Below are 20,843 nucleotides of genomic sequence, written 5' to 3'. Positions count from 1 at the left end.
CTCATTAAAAGCCAAGATATTTAATTACACAGACAAGCGTTTGATTTGTACGAAAACGGAAAAATATAGAGGTTACTCACTTATTTCGCTTATTCGTCTTTGATCACCCCTGACCAAATCGCGCCGACGCCGTCACCGACGCGTTCACAAGCTACCATGTCAATTGCAGTGTTCGTGGTTGATTACTGAATGGAGTGTTCATAAATTACTTGTGGTGAGTTTGTAACATTGTTTCTGATTCAGACAGGTGACACACGATTGACTAATGATTTCTCTCTCTCTCTCTTTATTTTTTATTTATTTATTCATTTTTTAAAAAACGTGTCTTTTGGTGCTTTATTTTGAAAGGCACAGTGTAACAAAGATTCTGCTCTCTGTAAATCAACGACAAAAAATATTTGCAAAATAATTTTATTTATTCATTCATTGGTATAATATATAGTGGTATGTCAACTCAATGGGATATAGTTACCCAAAATTAATACTACAAAACACAATTAGGCTATGCACTTATCTACACAGTCACAAAAATATTTGCATATGTAAAATCTGTTTCCCTTTTTATTACATTTTTATTGTAGGAAGGAACTACTTACCATATCATTTTCACCATACAGTTCTCATTTTGCTTGCAGCAGAATTAAGTTTCAACTGTTTGCTCCATACTGACTTGCTTTTTGGAGCATTTATTTATTTACTATATAAAATTGTAAGATGACTTTCAGAGATTTATTTCTTCACCAAGATAATTTTGGAAGTATACTGGCAATAAAGCTGAAAGTCATTACAGGAAAACCATCATATTTGAGTTGAACATACGTAATGTCAGCCCCATATAATTATGTGCGTACAGCATCTGGCTTGATGAACAGTCTGCTGTGCCAGTAGTCTGGGTTGTCAAAAGATGTGTTGCTGCCAGGTTCCCCGATTCCAGCACACACCTTGATGTATCCCCCAATCCCATCACACCTGCTGCTGCCCAGCTCATCTGTAACAGCCCTCCCCTTCACAGGGAGGTTCTGGTAGTCTGCTTGCTCCCATCCACTGGGCACCACTCCAAGTCTGGTCATATCCTCATACTCTTCCACCTTCTCTCCACCAGACGTGAGCACATCTGGCCTGGGCAAGACTGCAGCAATCAGATTCCCCCGAAGAGGCTGTTTATTTGTGTTGTGGTACATTTCTTCCTCTCCATCCTTGTGCTCTTTTTTCATCACCTCCTCTATTTGGTCTGTTTCCTCCATCCCTGCCTCAGATGTTTGACTCCCACTTTTCTCCCATGCCTGATCGTCTCTCTCTGTGGAGTCACATCGCCTGATATCCATGTATTCATACCTCCCTCTCCCTTGGGCTCCATCTCCTTGGTCACCCATGGCTCTGATCCCACCATTAAAGTCTTCAGAGGGCTGATTTTTCTCAGGAGACTCTCTTTGTTCTGCAACACTTCCCACACAACCCTCCTCTTCCTGTTTATTTGTCAAAGGTAAGACTGAAGCCAGAGTTTCCACATGTTCTGTGTCCTCTGCAGATAACGGATCCACGACAGTTGGAGAAGGTAAAGGTGAGGTCTTAGGACTAGGCGCCATTGAAAAGCCAGGGCCATTGGGGTGTGTTAAGATGCCACTACTGGAGCAAAACTTTTTGCACATGATTTCATACTCCTGGGAGAGATTTGTTACCATAAGAGAGAGATTACTCTTTGGTTTTGGATTCCTTCGCCCAGTTTTTGGTGCTCTGCAAACTAGGAATGGGAACACATAGAAAGAAGGATAAAGGAAGAAGGTTTGTTTATTTATTTTTTCATATCATGAGCTTTAATTTTTTTAATTATTAAAAAAAAATCCACAAGCTTTTGCCTTACTACAAATTATTTACCTCTTTCTGGGGTAACAGGTGAGCCAGGCAGGATATAACCATAGTGATCCATCTCCTCCTCTTCCTCAGTCATCCATACTTTATATGAGCATGGACTTGATGCTGTTGAAAGTTTCCTGTGTCTGCCAATAGATATTCGAGGATTTCCCCTCTCAGAGCCAAACCTAGCTCTGTGAAGACTCCCCCCGCTCTGTAGCCCTTCATCTGCCTCCTTGCCGCTCCCTCTCACCTCTGACCTCTCAGGTAAAGTCCTCACTGAGCTCAGTCGCGTTCTCTGAAACCATAGCTAAGACAGAAACACAAAGGCTTGAGCCGATGCATAAGCTCAGGGACATGTGAGACCTGAATGATGCAATTTAACATGTTTTTATTCCTGAGGAAATGTTTAGCTGGCAGTAATGGGCAGTAAAATTAATTTGCACATCACAGCTGACAAAGTGTAGGGGGCAATAATAATCTGTGTGTGTTTGTGTGATTCTGTATCACCTGGCGGATGCTGTCCACAGGGCTGGGAGTCATTGGCAGGTATCCAATTGGTCCAATCTGAGAGTTGCCACTCTATAAATAAAGAAAGAAATGACTTTTTTTGATACTTCCCGATCTGCTCCTGATGCTCATGATATGTGCCAAATCTAGCAGGTATCTTGTTACCCTGTAGGAATTAATCCGAGAGCGAGACAGACTCCAAGATGGAGAGTGCTGGAGAGGAGGAGTTGCCAAACCATCCTCCAGTCCCTCCACGTCCTGGTCTTCAAAAGCTGCCTCCAGAAGCCCTCGCTCAGACTCTCTTCGATGGATCTCTCCTGAGGCCATTTCCTCTTCTTCTGACTACAGAGGAACACAGATGCTCAGATTATGAAGTCAGTGGAAGAAGCCAGCCCATTTTGCCAAACAATAAATGACAATAGAAGCATTACCTTGATGACTAGGTATCTGGGTGGGTCCCTTGCCATGCGAGTAAAATCACTGGCCAACTCTTTAAATGTTGGTCTGATGTTTTCATCAATCATCCAGCCTAAGGAGAAGAAGTTACACAGTTCATATTATGTCTGAGTATCTATGTATGTTTGTAAAGATGAACAATGTGCACTAATGTCTTCCACTGGACAAAATAACTGAGCTATTTCCATTTCATTGTTTTTCCTCTACTCTGATATCCCAGTGCACACAGAACACTTAATCATGACATTTCGCCCATTAAAAGCAGACTTAGCATGAAAATTATGAAGCATCATAACAGCTAACTGTAAAAGTCGTTGCACACTGAGTCCATTTTTTCCAGATACGTAATTTTTTTTTATCTGTAGTTAAAAACAAAAGCAAAGCAAAGACACCTTGCACACTGAATCTGTTGCGTTTATTTTTCTATTGATTGTGAAAATTTGCAGTATGAGAAAAATGGAGTGGCTGTCAGTATGTTTGAGGTCTGCACACATGCACGCACATACATACATACACATTTGCACACAGACATAGACACATGGACACACACTCATCACCTAAACATTGCCCAAAATGATAACACATGCATAAAAAAAATGTGAAAATGTGATGTTGCTGAAGGTGTCTTTGAAAAGTTGAAAAATTACCCTGGAAACGGGCTGGGGGGGGGGGGTTCAATGCAAAAATCAAACTTGTTTAAAGAAAAAAACAATAAGGACGGACAAAAGTTTCAGCGTGAATGTGGAAACATGACTGACATAACATGGTATCAAGTTATTTTTTTAAACTGGATTGAATTAAAAAAAATCAGACTCAGTGTGCAAGTGTGTGTTTGACCCATGTCCCATCTGTTCCCATGAAAGTGTAGTTTGTGACCTAAACAGTCAATAGAGGGAGCAACAATTATTGGGCTTCACTTTTGGTGACCTGTCATGACCTCCATCTTTTAAAACAGTCTTTGCTGGACAGAGAAGTGACAAGTTTTATCACACCAACATTTAACCATGACCATGTAGACGTCAATGGTGCAGATGTGAGGCTGCGACAGTCGTTCGCCCTTCTCCAGCAGACCTGGCACTTCCTGTGGCTGAACGGATGCATATGGCTCTGCCCCAAATGACATCATCTCCCACACTGTCACTCCTGTCCGGGAAGACATATGCCACGTTTTAAACACCTCTCTGCCAAAATTCACAGGTGGAAGCTTTTTAGGAGGAAAACTTAGTCACTGGCATGCAGCCTCCTACCGTAACTCCAAACGTCACTCTGATGAGTGTATCTTCGAAACAAGATGCTTTCAAGGGCCATCCATTTTATGGGAGTCTGGGTGAGGAGACACATTGCACAAGTTGCAGACTAGTTACAAAGATTTATCCATCTCCTGGAAAAAGACCCTTTAAATGTGACTTTTCTGAACTGAATGAGTCAGAGCAACCTTGGTGTCAGTGTAGACATATTTCTTGTCATCAGGATACAGGAGGTCAGCCACACCGTAGTCAGAGATCTGGACCTGGTAGTCGTTCTTCAGCAGGATGTTGCGAGCAGCAAGGTTTCTGTGCACCATGCAGTGCTCCTCCAGGTAGTACATACCCTGGGAAAAGAAGAATATTTGCACCCAGTTAGTTTTCTGATAGCTTACGTATAACATCTGAAGCTCAAAAACTGACATGGACTCACCTTTGCAATCTGCACACACCAGTTGAGGAGGCGCTGGGGGTCCAGGCTGGTCTTGTGCTGTCGGATGTGCTCCAATAAGGAGCCATGTGAACTGAGCTGGGTCACTAGTTGTAGAGTGGGACCTGGACAGATGCCCAGCAGCCTCACAATATAGGGGTGGTCCAGGCTGCCCATGGCCAGCATATGCTGCACACAGAGCGAATTATCAAACACTATGTTCTTTTTGAGACAATTTTATCATTTATTCATCATTATTGTAGAGAGTTTTCTTAGCCTGCTTGCTTTCTGGTTTTTACAGTGATGTTAATGAGAAAGAGCTGCAAACAGTGGTATCTACAAGAAAGTTAATATTTCATGATCATTTTTCTGTGAAAACCTGAAAAGGGTTATTTAGTCATCATTTCTATTAAAAAAAGTGTTACATATTTCCTTAATAGTGTTATTATTTATTTACTGATTTTTTTACCTGTCAAAATCCTAGAAAGGGTTATTAATATTTGGTTATGTGTGGCTTTCTGGGAAACAATAGATATTTACCTTTAGACACCTCTGTGGTTGTCACTTTTTTTTTTACAAACTGATCCTAGCCCCCCATAAGAAAAGGGAAAAGTTATTTGGCCCTGATGAGGAAAAGTTTGGGGACCCCTGGTTTAGAGGAATATTTCTCAACATCAAAGCATGAATTTCTTTCTTTGATGCTATAACTTCAATTTGTGGCTATTTCTGTCACGGTTTAGAAACTTTCAGGAGAGACAGAAGCGCTGAATCTTACATCAGTAATCTTGGTGAAGGTCTGTCGCCCTGAGCTGTCCTGAATGGTCTTTATGGCCACAGGGATCTTCACTGTTTCTCCCTCCGGAGTCCAAAAACCCTTCAATTAAATCAAATTAACAGTTGTAAACAAATCACTTTACATTAACACTGCACATTCACTCTAATGGGGTTCCACAAAATAAATAAGTATGGCAAATAGAGCTTTGGATGTCCAAATTTGGTGCTTGATGAATACCTTGTTCACAGTGCCAAAAACTCCTGAGCCAAGGGCTTTGATTTTTTTCAGCTCTGAGGGCCTCAGGATGCGCGCGTGGACCTTGGTACCTTTCTCTCCTGGACCCAGTGGCTCAAAGCTCTGCCAAGAAGCAAGAAAAATTCACATTTATTTTTTTCTCTAAAAGTTAAAGTGGCTCCTGACAGCTCTTGTGGAAGGACGGTCTTAAAAGTCTCACCTCTCCACTCTCAAGGTATCTCCTCATGGCTCTCTTGCGGCGGATGGCCAGGCCGCGGTGGTACAGCAGGCTCAGGAAAAACAGCACCAGGCAGAAAATCAAACCCGCAGGAACTCCAAGAGCTATGCCTGTGATCTGACCACTGCAGAGACAAAGATAAAGAAGAAAAAAAAAACATGATCTGACTTATGTCTTAAGTTACTTATTTTTTAAATAGCACAGTGGTTCATCACCAGAGCAAACATACTGTGTTGTAGTATTTTATAATGGCCAACAGGGGGCGACACTTACCTGCTAACTGCCAGCCTTGCAGCCTCCAAACAATCTTTCACTCCTGGACCTGAGCACCTGTGACACATTAACACATCACCTCCATCACTCACACTGAGTGCTACACATCTGATGGTTTACGCCTGAAGAGTCACGTGTTTTTAAGTCCAGTCTCACCCCTGGGTGCAGTTGTGGTGACATGGTTCACAGTGACCCTCTCTGTTAGGGTATTTGAAGATCAGTCCCCTCTGACCATCATTCAATCCAGTGGGACAAGAGGACATGCAGTATGGGCCGTCTCGTAGGTTGGCACAGGCCTCACACTGGTCTGCGCCCTGAAGAAGGATAGAGAGGTTTACAAAACTATGAGATATAAAACAGAGAGGAGAGAGTCATTTTTAACTCAATAGCAAGGCATTTTAAGCTGCAATACATCCAGATGCAGCACAAAAAACTGCCCTGTCAGTTCTGGCATGGATAACATGAGTTAAGATATTCATTTTCTCATCATGAGTTTTAAGATAATAGGAGAGGAGTGGCAGGAAGTCTGTAGTTAACATGAGGAGGCAAAAATTAGGCAATGAACAAAACATTACCTCGAGGTATCAAAAAATTAAAACTTCTTCAGTCATCATGTTGATTTTCCTCTTAAACAGGTCAAAAACAACCTGAGTTTGAGCCTACATATGTACAGGTCCTTTGCAAAAAAATTAGCATATTGTGATAAAGTTAATTATTTTCTTTAATGTACTGATAAACTTAGACTTTCATATATTTCAGATTCATTACACACAACTGAATTAGTTCAAGCCCTTTTATTGTTTTAATATTGATGATTTTGGCGAAAAAGTCAAGAAAAAACAAAAATCCCTATCTCAACAAATTAGCATATCATGAAAAGGTACTCTAAACGAGCTATTAACCTTATCATCTGAATCAACGAATTAACTACAAACACCTGCAAAAGATTCCTGAGGCTTTTAAAAACTCCCAGCCTGGTTCATTGGTCAAAACCGCGATCATGGGTAAGACTGCCGACCTGACTGCTGTCCAGAAGGCCATCACTGACACCCTCAAGCAAGAGGGTAAGACACAGAGAGAAATTTCTGTGCCAATAGGCTGTTCCCAGAGTGCTGTATCAAGGCACCTCAGTGGAAGTCTGTGTGAAGGAAAAAGTGCAGCAGAAAACGCTGCACAACCAGAAGAGGTGACCAGACCCTGAGGAAGATTGTGGAGAAGGGCCGATTCCAGACCTTGGGGGACCTGCGGAAGCGGTGGACTGAGTCTGGAGTAGAAACATCCAGAGCCACCGTGCACAGGCGTGTGCAGGAAATGGGCTACAGGTGCCGCATTCCCAGGTGAAGCCACTTTTGAACCAGAGACAGCAACAGAGGCGCCTGACCTGGGCTACAGAGAAGCAGCACTGGACTGTTGCTTAGTGGTCCAAAGAACTTTTTTCGGATGAAAGCAAATTTTGCATGTCATTCGGAAATCAAGGTGCCAGAGTCTGGAGGAAGACTGGGGAGAAGGAAATGCCAAAATGCCTGAAGTCCAGTGTCAAGTACCCACAGTCAGTGATGGTCTGGGGTGCCATGTCAGCTGCTGGTGGTGGTCCACTGTGTTTTATCAAGGGCAGGGTCAATGCAGCTAGCTATCAGGAGATTTTGGAGCACTTCATGCTTCCATCTGCTGAAAAGCTTCATGGAGATGAAGATTTCATTTTTCAGCATGACCTGGCACCTGCTCACAGTGCCAAAACCACTGGTAAATGGTTTACTGACCATGGTATTACTGTGCTCAATTGGCCTGCCAACTCTCCTGACCTGAACCCCATAGAGAATCTGTGGGATATTGTGAAGAGGAAGTTGAGAGTCACCAGACCCAACACTGTGGATGAGCTTAAGGCCGCTATCGAAGCATCCTGGGCCTCCATAACACCTCAGCAGTGCCACGGGCTGATTGCCTCCATGCCACGCCGCATTGAAGCAGTCATTTCTGCAAAAGTATTCCCGACCAAGTATTGAGTGCATAACTGAACATAATTTTTTGAAGGTTGAATTTTTTGTATTAAAAACACTTTTCTTCTATTGGTCGCATGAAATATGCTAATTTTTTAAGATAGGGATTTTTGTTTTTTCTGTACTTTTTTGCCAAAATCATCAATATTAAAACAATAAAAGGCTTGAACTACTTTATCTGTATGTAATAAATCTAAAATATATGAAAGTCTGATGTTTATCAGTACGTTACAGAAAATAATGAACTTTATCACAATCTGCTAATTTTTTGAGAAGGACCTGTACATATATACTGAATAAAGATGAGTTCAGAGAGGGACCAGTGAAATTATTTACATAAAGAAAATTATACAAGTGTTTGTAGTTTCTTGGCACTGGTGCAAAAGTAATAAAAGCAAGCCCCCTGATCCTATATCAAAAAACTATTGGCAAATACAAGCAAGGATTCACACAATTACAGATGGCAACAGAGTAAAATAGAAAAAAAAAGATTACCGGTCCAGTACAGCTAGCCTTCCCACTCTGAGGCTTACACTCTTCATGGCAGGCCACACACTCGCCGTCAGATCGGGCGAACTCCCTTGGTGCTCTAGAAATAAATTTGAAATAAAATAAATAAATAAGATTCACAAAAACCATCAGTAGAAATGTCAACTCAAACATATAAATCGACTGACCTGGTGAAAAAATTACAGCTGCCCACACATGTGCCTTCTCGGCTGTAGTTCCTGCAGGACACACACTGGTGTGGCCCTGGGCCCCAGCAGCCTGAGTCTGAACACAGTGGGTCACACACATGGCCTCCTGCAACTGTAAACACAGACGGTAGAAAAGTGTCCAAAATCAGCTGAATGGTTAGCTCATGGCTGAATGGTTGTATATTTCATTAAAACTAAAAGAAAAACTCTGTCAAAAGTACAAATATCCCTTCAATACAAATACTGATTAAAATAAGTGGTTCAGTTCATTATGCTCAGACAGTCTGTCTAACTTGGATTATAGAAAAGGGTTTTTAGTGGCCTCACCACACTCTGCCAGTGGCCTGTTGTTGTTGAGGTTGTTGTCTCGAACTGTGCGGCCTCTAAAAAGCCGTGCCCAGTTGACCGTGTGCTGATAGCAGAGGTTGGGGTTCTGACTGATGTACACGCTTCCCTCACTGATTTCTCGCAGAGAGCGCAGGCCCAGTGAGGTGAGAGTGGGGATGCGCATCACCATCAGAGAAAAGCGCCTTCAGTTGAAGAGTTTTTGGAAGGTGGAGGACACAAAGGCAAAAAGTAGAAGAATTAAGTCATGATTGAGAGATGAAAACTGAGTTTGATCGACAGATTATGTCTAAGCATTAAGCAACATGTGCTGCAGCTTGGACGCATGTAATGTAGCGACTGCATGCATGAACACACATTTACCTACTCACATCTTTGAGGATTCACAGAGACAGAAAAGAGGCATTGGTTTGTAAAGCAATGAGCACCATGGTTTGTCCTGAGGTGTGAATTCAGTGAAAACTGAGCAGACAAATAACAAGTGTGCCAGAGAGCAGTGATGACACATGGTTATATAATAATAAACTTAACATCCAGCACAGATGGATCTCTGCTGAGAACTCAAGCATCAGAGGTATTCAGCAGATAATCAGCGGCTTATTTTTCCTTTAATGTGATCAAATCATTGTGGCGCTGCTCCTTTTTAAATGCACATATACATTACAGTACTGTATCTATGTAACAGCAACAACACTAAGACTTACTTGTGACGCGACCTTCCTTGAATGGTAGTCAGACTTGAAAAAACAGACAAATCATTCATTTCTTTGGGCCAAGACTGGATGTTCAGAATATCTGCCAGCAAAGAAAGAGAGAAAATTCAACTTGTCGCCAAAATATTACCATAAAGGTAAGAAATTGACTTTAACTCACAGGCAGCCTTAAAAACTTGACTTTGCGCACACTAACCTGTAATTTCTTGCACAGTTTGGAAAACTTCCAGCTTTTTGGCATCCAGAGGCGGGATATTATTAAAGTCATCACTATAGTATCAAGAAATACACAATAAGAGGAACTTCTGACATTTTAAAGCACTGCAGTCTGATATTTTTCATACAGTAAGGACATATACCCAAGTATCCCTGTGACCAGGAAGTGTAGGCTTCCCTGGATCTTTGTACAGTTGATGAAGCTGTCGATGTTACTGGAGTCCACAGTCTGTCTGTGTTCAGCTCCTGTACCCACACACACTGCAGAGAAAAAAAAACCCCACGATTAGCTCTGCTAAGTGGGTAATGAAGTCAGTGTAAGAAGGGGAAATTGTTTGTTGGTGTCAACCTTTTGGGCAGAGTCCGCTGCAGAGCTCACACTGCTTCTGGCCTTCTCGCTCCACTTCCATCTTGTCTGGAGGACAAACACTCACACAGGAGCTGCCATCCACCACAAAATGAGCTGCAAGAAGAGAGAATAAAGAAAATGTGGAGTCAGAGAGAGACAGAAGTATGAATGGCAGTTTTTAAGATTGGAACTACTCTATTATAGTGCCACGACAAACATGACAAAGGTTAAACCCAGTTCAGTCAGGACCACTGCTGCCAAAAAACTTGATTTTTTTTTGCATGGAATCAGTTACACATGGCAGTATGAGTCTGTTCTGGGAGCTCCCTGCCCTTCTTTGAGTGCATGGGAAATGCCAAAGCCTCAGGCAGGGAGAGAACATCTCCCCTTCAGTATGACACTGGTAAAATCAGACACAGCAAAAAAAAAAAGGGGTAGTGAGATGGTGGTGGGTTGATAAGAAGTCGGCAAGAGAAGCAATTAGGGATAGACCCATTATCAGCCGATATTTGGCATTTTGGGGCATATCGGCATCTGCCTTTTTTTAATCCAAAGGCCGATAATTCTAATGTCAATGGAAAATCCCATTGACGGGCTAACACTATTAACATCATAACTATCTTACCGTCTATGAGCTTATTTTAACTTCCACAGACACAAAAGTCAGTCCTCTTATCAATACCAACAGGAACAGAAAATTAATTTAACTGCATTACATGCCTGTAAAAGGCAGCACAAACTCAATTCTGTCCAGTTTTATTGCAGTTAAATAGAAATTTTGGAAAACTTTACTTACTGTAGAAAACTTTAGCTATTTTTTTTCATTTAACTTTATAAAACATGCTGCTAAGCCTGGGAGCTGTTTAATACACATATGCTTGAAGGCATTTGAATGCAGTTAAGTGTTGGAGTTTGTATTGTTCAAAATTTTTACACCAATATTTTAACTTTGACGGCAAATGAATATCGGCTTCAAATATTGGTTATCGGCCTCCTTGCCTGCTAATACTCAGTATCGGCCCCAAAAAATCCATATCGGTCCATCTCTAGAAGCAATAACAATAGATAGAGGAAATTGGTTCAAAAAATATTTCCATTGTGCTATTTGAGAATTTGATGAACAGCTGAAAGGGGATGGCATTAAGAGCAGCTAACAACTCAGAGCCAAGCGTAACACCTACCTCAACAAACTCTACAGTTAATTTTGTATAAGTGAATAAAGCATGTTGAGAGTATGAAGAGAATGGAAAGAAAGGTCACTCACTGGGGCACTGAGAGACACAGATAGAGCCGTACTGATATTTGGCGTTTGGGTTGGTTTCCATTTGAAACGTCTGCTTGTTATAGATCAAAGTCTGGGGACACTGAGGGACACAGGCTCCGGAGTCATTGAAATGACGACATGCCTGCACACAAACAAACAAACAAACAAACAAACAAACACAAACTGATTATTACCTGTGTACATTAAGGCAACAATTTCTGGTCTTTTTTCAAGGGGCTCTCCTTTGGTCTATGAAAATATTTCCTCACCCCTTCCTCTCACCAAATGTTTGGTGGCCACATTCAAAAACACCATAAAACCTGTGCTTTGGAGAAAAAAAATCCATTATCTTTTGAAAATTAAAAATAATACTTCAACATAAAACTCCTGTATTTTTAACACGTATGTATCTTGTGGTTGGTGGAGGTGAAGCCAAGGACAGGATGTGACCCCCCATCATTTCTTGTCTTTGTTTTAGTAGTTGCGACATTCAGTTTGAATTCATAGTAAGTCTTCAACATACTTGCTAGGAGTGTATTGCATTTTTTTAAGTAAGACCAGCTGCACCCCTGTTCATGACTCCAACATTTAGGAAAATCACTGTATCATGAGTTACAAAGGATATTGTACATAAATCATCCTAGAGGAGTTTGTGGCAATGGTGTTGGCCTGTTCAGGGCCTGAATCAGTTTTTAGTCTTTTATTTCATTTTTTTCAAAATAAGTAAAAAGTAAGAAAATAAGCAAAGTAGTGAATACACATCTCAACAACAATACCACAGATTTCTGGGTAATTTTGTTGCCACATTTTTACCCTCTTAGGTTACATCAAAAGTTGATGACTCAGTTACTTTTCAGTTTATGCAAATTAAAATTTGAATCCTATCAGCCTTGGCTGAACTTTCGTTTAGTGCTAACGTTAGCATGTTGGCACGCTGACACTCTCATTGACAAGGTTAATGTCATACTTCCTTTGCAACAGCAATCTACAATTTTTAATATCTTAGCTTTTTAGGTCAGAGCAGTGCTGTCCAGAGAAGAGCCTTAAAACTGTTAGCATGGCTGCAGACTCTTCTCTCTGTCAAGCATCCAGAGCCCTTCAAATTTTAAAGTCAGTGTCCATCATATTCACAAGCTATGCATGAAGTTGCAGAAGAAGAGTTGCTAGGCACCACCCTGTTGGCTATGGCTGTATTTGCGGCAGTTCTCTCTTCTTTGTCCGTTTCTTGTAATTTTTTCGTCTCTTTTTTGTAATCTTTGTATTTGGAGTGGATCATTACTTTGTATGGCTCATTTGTTGGTCATGGACACCAAACTTTTTGAAGCTTCAGTGATATTTTTACTACTTTTTCTCCTGTGTTTGTCTGGAGATCCTACATGTTACCATGGCTGCATTGTTTACATGTGAACTCAGCTGTTTGCAGCCTGTAGCATGTCAATGCTAACTGGTGTAAGGCCTGATGTCTTCCCACAAGGTGAGGAGAAGGAGGTGAGGACGACATGCTGGTTCTCAGGTGTGAGCTAAGAAGTGACGACATCATCTATCATTATTGGGAACATAAGAACTATCTCTAATAAGTTGGACGAGCTAGCTGTGCTAACCCAGCAACAGAGGGAATACCAGAGGGCAGAGTAGCATCATGCTATTCACAGACATGGCTAACGTAGCTAACATCAGACACCAATGCCACACAGGAAGAGCTTCACCTGCTGTGAGCAGACAGGATCCAGGAGACAGAGACTGAGCAGACTGCTGAAGAAGCTCAGTCCTGGACCCTGTGGAGGTGGAGGCTGGCTGAACTGGACAATGATGGACAAGCTGTCAGCATCTATTTTCTTATGGACCTTCTATACACGTTCTTACTTTTGTTTTCTGGATTGCTGCTGTGACTTCAATTTCGTTGTACTTGTTACAATGACAATGAAGTTCTATTCTATTCTATTCTTCTTTTTTATGAATGTCTAACATGGCTACATACAAGCTATGTTCTTGGAAGATCAAACCAGGGCAGCACAAAATGAGGCAAAGTCTCAAAAAGAAAAATACACTTTTTGTTTCTGTTTGGCTGGCAGCAAACTATAAAAATTCAGCTGAGAGTATAAAACCAGTTTGTGGAATATATACAACTCCAGTACTGCACACAGACTGAAATAGAAACAATTGAAGTGGGTTGAGAGTGGGCAAGTGTCAAGCATCTGTAAGGGGATTTCCATACCACACTATCATAACATGATCGCAGTGCAAAGCCTTTGTCAGAACATTCTCGTAGAGAAACAAACAAGGAGTACTCACAAAGCAGTCCACATCCAGAGGGCCTTTACATCCTGCTGCACACTCTACATGACAGCAGTCCCTTGGGCTTGTCCCAAAACAGCGGCCATTACACTGCGGAGCGCACACCGTCTTAGTCACTGAGACACACAGGAGAGACAGGTTCAACAGAGGTCACCAATGTGTGTGTGAGTGTGTCTGTGTGTCTGTGTGAGTGTGTTGAGTCTTTGTGTGTGCATCACTCTCTCTGTATTTCTGTGTATGAAGAGAGGCATTCTCTGGAAGAAAGGGAGGAGGGGAGGAGATAAAACACAGAGGGCAATCAGAACAATTGGGTGCTCACAGATCTGACACTGGTCCTTATTTGGCCCCCAGCAGTAATCTCCGCAAGATTTGTGGCACGGGCCTGACAGAGAGAAAGATAAAAGGAGAGTTCGTGCTCGTTAAAAAGAGACGATGTCCAGATAATTTGAGCCTGTTATAAAATATGTTTATCACAGACCTTTCTCTCCGTTGTAATTGATATCAATAGGAGCATTGTTGTCTCTGATGATGTCTTGCCAGTAGATCCAGGGGCCATAACTCAGGTACTTGTTGTTGATAATCTGCACTCCTCCCTCCAGAATCTCTGTGAAGCAGTCAGAGCCCAGTTACATCAGATACAGAGCGCAAACAGACGCAGAGTGTATGTTTTAAAAGGTACCACAGTCACAACAAACACACCACAGCCACAGCAGCAGTGTCAATATATTAAACATAAACCCATACGGGGTTATCACATTTGCTCTAATCTTATGTGTTTTTTTCCTAATCTCCCAATGTTGACCCCCACCGGAACATAGTCGGGTATTTGGCTTTTTTTCCCTTCTCCTCCCTCTTGTAGTCTTTTTCACATCTAATGAAATGGGACGTTGGGCACGCTGGCTGCCCCCCAGTTCTCCCTCTCCTGTCCTCCCCAGTGTTACACTTCACTGTCTTTTTATGCTTCTTGGAAAGGATGAAACTAATACGTAATTTTCCCTTGGGGATCAAGGAAGTATTTCTGATTTCTAATTCTGAAATAACTCCAACAATACTTTTTGATCCAGCTGTATAAAATGGGCCTCAATAAGTTTTTCTCAAAGCTCCTGTGAAGAAATTTTTGTTGGCGTCATTGTCGGTGTTTCCTGTGGACTAAGTAGTAGAAGTAGTAATGCTTGATGAAAGAAAGATTGGAAAAAAAACTCTTGTGATTTTTTTTTTGCCTTTTGAAGGTCATAAAGAGGAATCTGTATTTATTTTTGGTCTGTTTCAATCAGTTCAAATCCCCTCACAGTAGCTCTAATGTCAGTTTTAATGTCAAAAAGACTGAATGTTGAAAACAAAATCTTTACCACAGCTCATTAAAATGTCATCTTTAAAAACATAAACCTATCCGTGTTACTTTTTCTCTTTAAAAATGTCTGCAATGTTAATTTTATTTCTTCTCCTGAAACTCTTAAAATGTTTAACAATGCTTCTGTAAAAATTTTAACCTAACAACACAGACTGAAAGGGTTTATTTTTTCTCCATACAATTTGATTGTTACTTCAGTTTGTACCTATGTTCCATACGACATGTTTTGTCAACATATTCTGCCTGATATACTGTCAAGAGATGACTTACCAACAGATTTAAGATATGTTGAAATCTACTGTTTTGTGCCCAAAAGAGAAGAGAAGAGGAGAAACATTTTTCCTTCCTCCTGGTGCTTTGGATCAATCTAAGACGCTTTACAAGACTTCTCCCTTCAGCTCCCTTTACCTGTCAGATTTGCGAGCCCAAGCTGCCGTAAGCCATTGGAGCCATCCTTCGGGTAGTTGAAGAAGACAGAGAGAGCAAAGCGTCTTTCATAGAGACTATTTCCTCTGATGACTCGTAGTTGCCCAAGAGGAATCTCCTGAAAGTGGTTCATGGCAATGAGGACGTAGCCCGTCACCTCACGGATTGTCTGCAATAAAAGGAAAAGCAAACGTCTACACCTTGTGGACAAAGATCAGTTATAGAATGAAGGGAATGGGGGAAAAAATCAACCTTGAGGAAGGAGAAGTCCCAGTTACTCTCGATCTGAGTGATCTCCAGGTTTCCCATGATGATCTCACAGCCAGTGTACCGGTCCTTTGTCAGGTTGTACTGGTTTTCCTGGGAGCCTGTGGAGCTCAGTCCATTCTGCGTCCCAGGACACACCACTGAATGTACATAAAGAAAAACACATATTGCTGTTAGAGGTGTCCCAGTCCAATATTGATATCGGATATCGGTCCGATATCAGCAAAAAACAAATATTGGTATTGTATCAGAATGCATCTAAAATCTCCAAAATAAGCAGTCCATTCCAGACACCGCTCCTGCTGTTTTTATTTGATTTATTTAGGTTATTTTCTGGGTCTTCTAATTTATCCTTTATTTTATTCAATTACTAGCGTATTCTTATGTTTAATGTTAAAATTTCTGTTACCCATTGGTTAATAATAAATGGGTCAGTTTTTCCTCATACCTACTGTTGCTGACTACTGTTCTTTGTTTGAATAATATCACTTAATTAAGCCTTTTCTAAAATGACAGACATACTACAAAATAAGTAATTAAAGTATGCATCTTTAATGCTGATATCGTATTGGATTAATATCGGTATCGGCCAATACTCAATGCTGCAGTATCGGTATCGTATAGGAAGTGAAAATCCCTAATTGCTGTTGTAATTTTACCACTTGGACTAACGTGCAAAGACAACCACTGGCACATACACTCACACTGAGAGGGACAAATCAACCTGATGAGATTGTTTTTTAACCAGAGAAAACCCAAGCATACACAGGGACAACATGCAAACTCCACACAAAAGACTCCTGCCCAGCCAGGGATCCAAACCAAGCACCTTCCTAATTTGAGGCAACAGCCCAAACCACTGCACCGCCATGCAGCTCCCAAGTACAACTTTATGGGTTAAATCTTTTTTTTTTTTTTTAGCATTTCTCCTTGTTATTCTACATGTTTAAGCACAGTGCAAGTGTAGTAGACTCTATTATACTCTACAGTACTTAGAAACAAATACCAGAGGTTGAAACTTATTTGAGTTGTCTAAACCATCACCTAGCGTAATTTTACAGTAACAATGTCTTCACATGGATGGAAATGACAACAAAAAACATGACATGCACTTACAATTTTTAGTACAATATAAACCTGCTAAAGATATGCCTCATAGCTAAAATTCATACATTTGTAAAAACCCCAGGATCCCCCAAAGAAGATCCCCCAGATGACAAATGTTTGAGTGCTATAAGCTTGTTTATCATTTCTGCAGTATATTGGGGTTTGGGCTCTCTGACACTTTGTTTACTACTGCTGCAGAGTTTGATACACAGCAGAGTAAAAGCGAGTAGTCTGTAACCCCGCTGCTTACATGAAGCAGTCCAGGCCTGAGGCTGATGGAGTAGAAGGCCGAGGGTCGAGGAGAGCAGGGCTTTTTTCACACAAAGTGCTCCATTGTGATAAATTTATAAATGTGGACAGTGTGTCACAGTGAGTGAAGAGTGATGCAGTGACAGACAGAGCTTCTGTGTGGGTGTATACGCATGCATGTGTGTGTGTGTGTGTGTGTGTGTGTGTGTGTCTGAGGGGTCTGTGTGGCTGAGATCATACCAACAGACAATGGGGCATGTGTGAGTGGGATATTCTGGCAGAGGGAAGGGAAATATTGTGAACGGAAGGAGACGTACACATCAGCTCTTGCTGAGCTACAGAATGTATGACACTGGTCCTTAAAGTGCAGAGATTATGCACCTGCAGCACGAGTCACATTTCCTGTATGGACTGTGAACATGCAAGTACATAGATTATTAACTCTGAGTTCAATTAATTCATTTTAACTAAAAAATTAGAGAGCATTACGCTGCCAACAAGAGAATGTGCATCTTTTTGCATCTACTCATTAATGCAGGTCTCTTCGAGTACACAAACTCACCAAAAAGAGGTCATAGTGTTTCTGAAAAAGCTGCATAAAGATTTTATTTGGATGATTATAGTGTACATACATGCATGCAACTACACATCTGCACAAATCAAACAACAAAAAAATACTCAGAAGAACACAAGGGGAATTTCAGCCTCGACCAAAATAACAACAATCACAAATGGGTTGCATCAACATGAGCAGAACCAGATGTTCTCTGTAGCTTTTTACAACTGGGGTCATAATCACACAAGAAACATCAAAGTCCTGCCTCCTCCAGGACATTCATGACATTCCCATTCAGTCTCTGCGAGAAAGTTTACTGCTTCATTGAGTACCATGATCTGAGCCCAGTAACAATAAAAAAGCTTTCATAGAGGAAATTGCGGTAAGTATTTTTTATTTGAGATAAACAATGGGCTAAATAAGTCACACGTTTATGGTTTTGAAATCCCAAACAGCTCAAGGATAACTATTTTATCCTTCTGTACTGTTCTAGACTTCACCAAATAATTTCATACCATGTAAGAGGATGTTACTTTTCAAGTCAGACATAGCAGCAATAGTATGCTGAAAAAAACAGTCGTTTTTGCTCTCAGTGACAAAAAAAATGATTAAATTCTGCGAACACACATGTGAAGCCATAAGTTCCCTTACCTTCATGTGTTTGGGATGACACCGTAAACAGCCTCCATGATAATGTCAAACACAACAATATGACTCGCCACCACAGTTTCATGTTGAAGTCGAGTCTCCTCAGCGAGATGTTCTCATGTCACACAGGTCCGGGCAGTCTTCTGTACAGCTCCGTGGCAAGGACGGCATGAAAACATGCATGTAAACAAGTGTCTGAGAAAAGAAAATCCAATATTTCACAGGAGTCAATGAGGAGTAGAAATTCATAAACAAGGGTGGAAAAATTGCGCCAACAGCTAAACTGAAAACGTCGAACAAGTGGCAGTTTATTTTGACTACGGGTTTTCCCTCCCAGAGCGGGGCAAGTGATTGGCCAGGAGCCCGGGTTATCAACCAATCAGAGGTTGGTCCGTCATTTTCTTACGCTGCAGACTCGGTTGTTACATTGAGCACCCTATACGTATCAAATACGTTAAAACAAACATGCTGAGCTTCGTAATAGAGATTTAATTGAGCATTGGTAAAAGAAAAAGTTGTTTTATTTCGTGATCAGTGCCTTTGGGAATAAAAACTATAGGAAATGGTGAAAAAAAAGAGGGGTATGGGGAGTGTAGCAGAATCAGTAATCTAACCGTCTTTTCAAACACCATATATGTCCCTTTATGTGCAGTTATTTTGTTTTCATGTATCCAGCTGCAGTGTGTGGAAGCCGTGCTGTGGTCTCCCAGTCAGCACCCAGCCCTGTGAGTGGCTGCACTGTTTCCCCCTGTAAAGAGCAGTATTGTCCCCCCCACAGCCCTGTCAACTGGTTAATCACCACTTTGATGCGTATGGAGCAGTGTGTCACAATGGGCACATTGTCAGATGGTCAAGTGACTTCTGAACCCAAAAGGAGAACATGCTTAATTTTGAGGAAATTTGCCTCAGAGCGAGAGATTCCTGAACATGAAACTGTGAGTGAAAACTGGAAGACTCACTGATGGATGCGTATCAGTGCCTGCCTCTGACAGATACACTGATAATCATATTTGAGAGGAAACTCAAACAGCTGAGTGGTTGTTGCTTGGTTGGGAAAAACTTCTCATTGAAGTTACAGTAAAGATTCTTAAGTCAAATTAATTAGTGGTACCAAAATTTTAACTGGAGTTTGGTCTTAAATCTAATATGTAAGAGGAATCCAGTGTACTAATGATGTAAATGAGTAGAGAAAAAAGGCTCTTTTAAACTTTAGAGTGACTCATATGCTACTTACATGTAAATCGATATTTCTCTTCTTCAAACTTCCTTCCAGCAGCAGTTTTGTGTCCAGCAGGAGGAGACAGAGTCTGAGGATTGCCAGTGATGAAGCTGCTGCAGGGTGTAAGGGAGGTGCTCATGTCTGTTTTTATTTTATTTGTCTTTGACCCATAAATTGAGGTATAATGTCAAAACTGTTTTCTTGTACTATTCAGCAAAGATTTGTCCATTGCTGAATGATGAGAAACTGATAGTACAACACCAGCTTGGTGGGTCTGAGACATTTTCATGACTTGAGTCAGTTTTCATTAACAGTTGGTTAGTGTGGATGTGTCGCTCCTGCTCAGTAAAACAAAATAAATGGAAAAATTACAGAGAAATCAAACAATGTTGATCTGAAGCAAACATTAATGGTTACCTACAAGTTCAAAAAATGGTATCTCAGTTTTAAGCAGCCTCGTTAAATTTCTTCATACTTCTATCAGAGTCGAGCAGTTTCACAACACCATCAGGGTGATGGTGGTGTCAGCCCCAGCACCCGCCCTGGTGGCCCTGTCCCTTCCAAGACGAGCTGTGGGGGTGACTGCTTTGGCCTTTCTGCGGTTGCCTCTCCCTGAAGAGATTGATGAATTGATTGCAGGACTGCTGCCAGTGTGTCTGTGCCCTGGGCGAAGGCGTCCCGGTTACGGGTGGGAATCCCAGCTATGGCATCCGCCCTGGGGCTGCTTATTGTGGCTGTCCTGCAGGGGGCCCCGGGGGCTGGTGGCCCCGGGAGCAGCTCTGACCCACATACTGCTGTCACACCCCTGGAGACACAGCAGCACTCTCCTCTACATGGACCTGTGATTGGCTCAGACTAAATGACTCTCTGCAGAGTGCTGCGATTCCACGGGGAAACTACCTGGATGTGCCAAACTTCTCCTGATGGCAGAGTTAAGAAAGGGCAGAAGAGAAAGACGACATTTTAGCCACATCTAGTTCACCTAATAGACCTGCATTACTATAACCACCAGAACATGTTCAGTAATTAAGATCTGAACATGAGCCTTGCATTGATCTGCCCTGAGTAAACAATAAAGATGAATATCAGCCGGGCTTTATTAACTTCATATAACAATATCTGTCCACCTCAT

At 41.5% G+C, this 20,843-nt stretch overlaps 1 protein-coding gene across 2 annotated transcripts; it reads right to left on the bottom strand.

The window, feature by feature from the left end:
- Window positions 1–415: 415 nt before the first annotated feature.
- erbb3b (erb-b2 receptor tyrosine kinase 3b) lies at window positions 416–18,781 on the bottom strand. 2 transcript variants are annotated; one of them, XM_074681486.1, is made up of 28 exons: window positions 18,496–18,781; window positions 15,918–16,072; window positions 15,648–15,834; window positions 14,367–14,492; window positions 14,208–14,270; window positions 13,886–14,004; window positions 11,594–11,735; window positions 10,330–10,443; window positions 10,124–10,241; window positions 9,961–10,034; window positions 9,756–9,846; window positions 9,034–9,236; window positions 8,686–8,818; window positions 8,504–8,597; window positions 6,168–6,325; window positions 6,012–6,068; window positions 5,721–5,862; window positions 5,504–5,623; window positions 5,267–5,365; window positions 4,495–4,680; window positions 4,253–4,408; window positions 4,065–4,140; window positions 3,889–3,960; window positions 2,793–2,890; window positions 2,527–2,703; window positions 2,362–2,433; window positions 1,876–2,161; window positions 416–1,741 (listed from the first exon to the last, which is right to left on the bottom strand). In XM_074681486.1, the coding sequence occupies exons 1-28, from the start codon at window positions 18,575–18,577 to the stop codon at window positions 840–842; spliced, it is 4,302 nt and encodes a 1,433-aa protein (XP_074537587.1). In that variant the 5' UTR covers window positions 18,578–18,781; the 3' UTR covers window positions 416–839. The 2 variants fall into 2 exon arrangements, with proteins under 2 accessions (XP_074537587.1, XP_074537586.1); XM_074681485.1 differs by having other exon boundaries at window positions 417–1,741; window positions 3,814–3,960.
- Between the last annotated feature and the right edge of the window lie 2,062 nt (window positions 18,782–20,843).

The sequence above is a fragment of the Halichoeres trimaculatus genome, unplaced genomic scaffold (genome assembly GCF_033239565.1).
Source record: "Halichoeres trimaculatus isolate MK-OKI-2021-1 unplaced genomic scaffold, fHalTri1.1 fHalTri1_scaffold_11, whole genome shotgun sequence".
NCBI classification, from domain to species: Eukaryota; Metazoa; Chordata; class Actinopteri; order Labriformes; family Labridae; genus Halichoeres; species Halichoeres trimaculatus.
Note: the sequence above shows the minus strand (reverse complement) of the source record. Positions and strands in the feature narration are given on the sequence as shown.

Bases quoted from the DNA above. Each gene is read 5' to 3' on its own strand.
- erbb3b (XM_074681485.1), bottom strand. From the start codon at position 18,577: ATGAAACTGTGGTGGCGAGTCATATTGTTGTGTTTGACATTATCATGG. The intron at 15,835-15,917 runs GTTGATTTTTTC...CTTTTATTGCAG, and splicing joins GGGACTTCTCCTTCCTCAAG to ACAATCCGTGAGGTGACGGG. The intron at 11,736-13,885 runs GTGAGTACTCCT...GTTTGTGTGCAG, and splicing joins CTCTGGATGTGGACTGCTTT to GCATGTCGTCATTTCAATGA.